The sequence below is a fragment of the Penaeus vannamei genome, chromosome 43, assembly GCF_042767895.1.
Source record: "Penaeus vannamei isolate JL-2024 chromosome 43, ASM4276789v1, whole genome shotgun sequence".
NCBI classification, from domain to species: domain Eukaryota; kingdom Metazoa; phylum Arthropoda; class Malacostraca; order Decapoda; family Penaeidae; genus Penaeus; species Penaeus vannamei.
Genome location: NC_091591.1, coordinates 2,686,768 through 2,689,267, shown reverse-complemented (window position 1 = coordinate 2,689,267; position 2,500 = coordinate 2,686,768). Strand labels below are relative to the sequence as shown.

The 2,500-nt window shown below is 32.9% G+C and overlaps 1 protein-coding gene across 1 annotated transcript in view; it reads right to left on the bottom strand.

The window, feature by feature from the left end:
* The window catches only part of LOC138860733 (cell adhesion molecule Dscam1-like), a 36,926-nt gene that overhangs the window by 1,225 nt on the left and 33,201 nt on the right, over positions 1-2,500 (bottom strand). Inside the window, exons 7-8 of the mRNA XM_070118912.1 lie at positions 2,172-2,289; positions 308-500 (exon numbers count right to left, since the gene is read on the bottom strand). Coding sequence (XP_069975013.1) covers positions 308-500; positions 2,172-2,289 — 311 coding nt within the window. The remainder of the gene's footprint in view (positions 1-307; positions 501-2,171; positions 2,290-2,500) is intronic.

Here is a 2,500-nt window from a genome sequence, read left to right as displayed (position 1 = left end):
GGGTATTATCCGCAATGGTTAATGCCCTTGTAAACTGTGCCGTGACACGCCAAATAAATTATCTTTATGTTAAGAGATCGAGGACTGCTACAGGGGCACGACAAATGGAAATACGTGGACCCAAGTTATGGAACATGTTATCATATAATATAAGAGATATTGATAGCTTTTGTAATTTCACAACGAAATTAAAATAACACCTATCAAATAATCAGTTGTACATATGAATGCATTTATGTAAAGAATAACCATTGAAATTAATGGAATAAAGTGTTTGACTTTGACTCTGACTCTCATCCAGCCTCACCTGCAGAACAGCCACGCCCTCAGTGTTGTTGGCATAGCAGCTGTAGGTCCCAGCATCCGCATCTTCCGCCGTCAGGATAGTCAGCACCGCCCCTGCGGTCTTCACCCTGGACCCCGCCCTTCGGCTCCCGCTCCCCATCATGCCGTTCAGGGCGCCCAGGGGGAGGTCGACGCCGTTCTCCTGCCGATACCACCTGGGAAGGGAGGGCGAGGGAGGGCGAAAGGGATTCGTTAGTGGTGTGGTCGGATTTTTTAATTTAGCAATTCATCTGTTTATTTGTTTAATTGGTTGTTTCTTTATTAATTTCTTTGTTTAATTGTTTGTTTATTCATTCGTTTGCTTTGTTGTGTATGTATTTGTATAGTTGTTTATCCATTTTTTATCTATTTGTTTAATTGTCTATTTTTATTGTTTATTTTTAAAAATTATTTTATTTGTTTGTTTATTTATATATCGATTGAACTGTTTCCTTATTCATCTATCATATCTATCTATCTCTTCATTCATTCCTTTATTCTAAGAAAGGGGGAGGGACAGATCAAGAAGGAAAGGGGAAGGGAGGGGAAAGGAAAGGGAGGAATAAGGAAGGGAAGAAGAAAAAAAAAAAAGGAGAAAGGGGAAAGGGAGGAAGAAAAGGGGGAAGGAGGAAAAGGGAGGGGAAAGGGAAGAAGAAAAAAAAAGGGGAGGGGGAGGTGGAGGGGAGAGGAGGGAAGGGAAAGGAGAGAAAAGTGGAAGGAAGGAAGAAAGGGGAGGGAAGGACGAGAAGAGAGATGAGAAAAGGAAAGAAAAGGAAAAAAAAAAAAAAAAAAAAAAAAAAAAAAAAAAAAAAAAAAAAAAAAAAAAAAAAAAAAAAAAAAAAAAAAAAAAGAAAAAAAAAATAAAAGAAAAAAAAAAAAAAGAAAGGGAAAAAAAAAAAGAAAAAAGGGAAAAAAAAAAAAAAAAAAGAAAAAAAAAAAAAAAAAAAAAAAAAAAAAAAAAAAAAAAAAAAAAAAAAAAAAAAAAAAAAAAAAAAAAAAAAAAAAAAAAAAAAAAAGAAAGGGAGAAAAAAAAATAAAAAAAATCAAGAGGCCAAAAAAAAAAAAAAAAAAAAAAAAAAAAAAAAAAGAAAGAAAAAAAAAAAAAGAAGATAAGAATACTTCCACTCATAAAGAAAACGAGCAAAAAAACTAAATCCTGACGTGAGAAAGTGTTGCCTTTAAACTACTATCATAACATCAGTAATTACATTTCAGCATTAGATTAATTACTATAAAAAAAACTCCACTAGAAGAAGCCTTTCACGTCATAAATTTAATACTGTAATTAAGTCCAACTTGGTTAATGACTAATACCATTTCATTAACTTTCATGTACGATACAGCAGCAGTTATTCTTATCATCATTATTTTATAAGGAATTATCAAGCCTTCTTTGTTATGTCTCGTTTCATAGTTCTTTTTCATTTGCTATGCTTATCTAGTGGGGTCAAATGAACTATCTGAGACATGTTGATATAACTCTCTACTGTCAAATATATGCTTAGAAAGATAAAATAAAGAATGAATCAATAAAAAAATGTTAAAAAATGATGATGATGATAATGATACCAATAAGGAAAATAATAAAGAATAGCAATAATATAGAAAAAAAAACATTACCATTAATAACACCAATAATATCTGGAGCAAAATATTAACAATAATAAGAAAATAATAATAATGATGATAGTAATAAAAATTATATTGATAATGATGAAGATGATGATAATGATAGTAATAGTGATAATAATGAATCAATAATAATAATAACGATAATAATAACAGATACATGAATTACTTATTTGTTAGATTAATAAATCTATAAATAAACAGATACCCAAACTTACGTAATTGTAGGCGTGGGATAGGCCTGGGCAGGACACAAAAGCGTAGCCGTAGTTCCTCTCTGGACTCTCACAGGGGACTCCACCTCAGGGACCCTTGGGGAAGACTCACTCCTCGGAGCTGGACACGAGAGGGGAAAATGGAAGAAAAGGATGAGTATAACGATCCCGAAACGTGTTTGTTGGCTCACGCTGTCCAGCTGATGTTGTTGTGAAAGGCGTGGCTGTGTTGTGAAGTAAGAATCTTATATCGGGGTGTGATCCTATCATAGGTGTATGAGTTATTTTTTTCACGTCTGGCTAGTGAGTTTAAGTAGTAGATAAGTAGATAT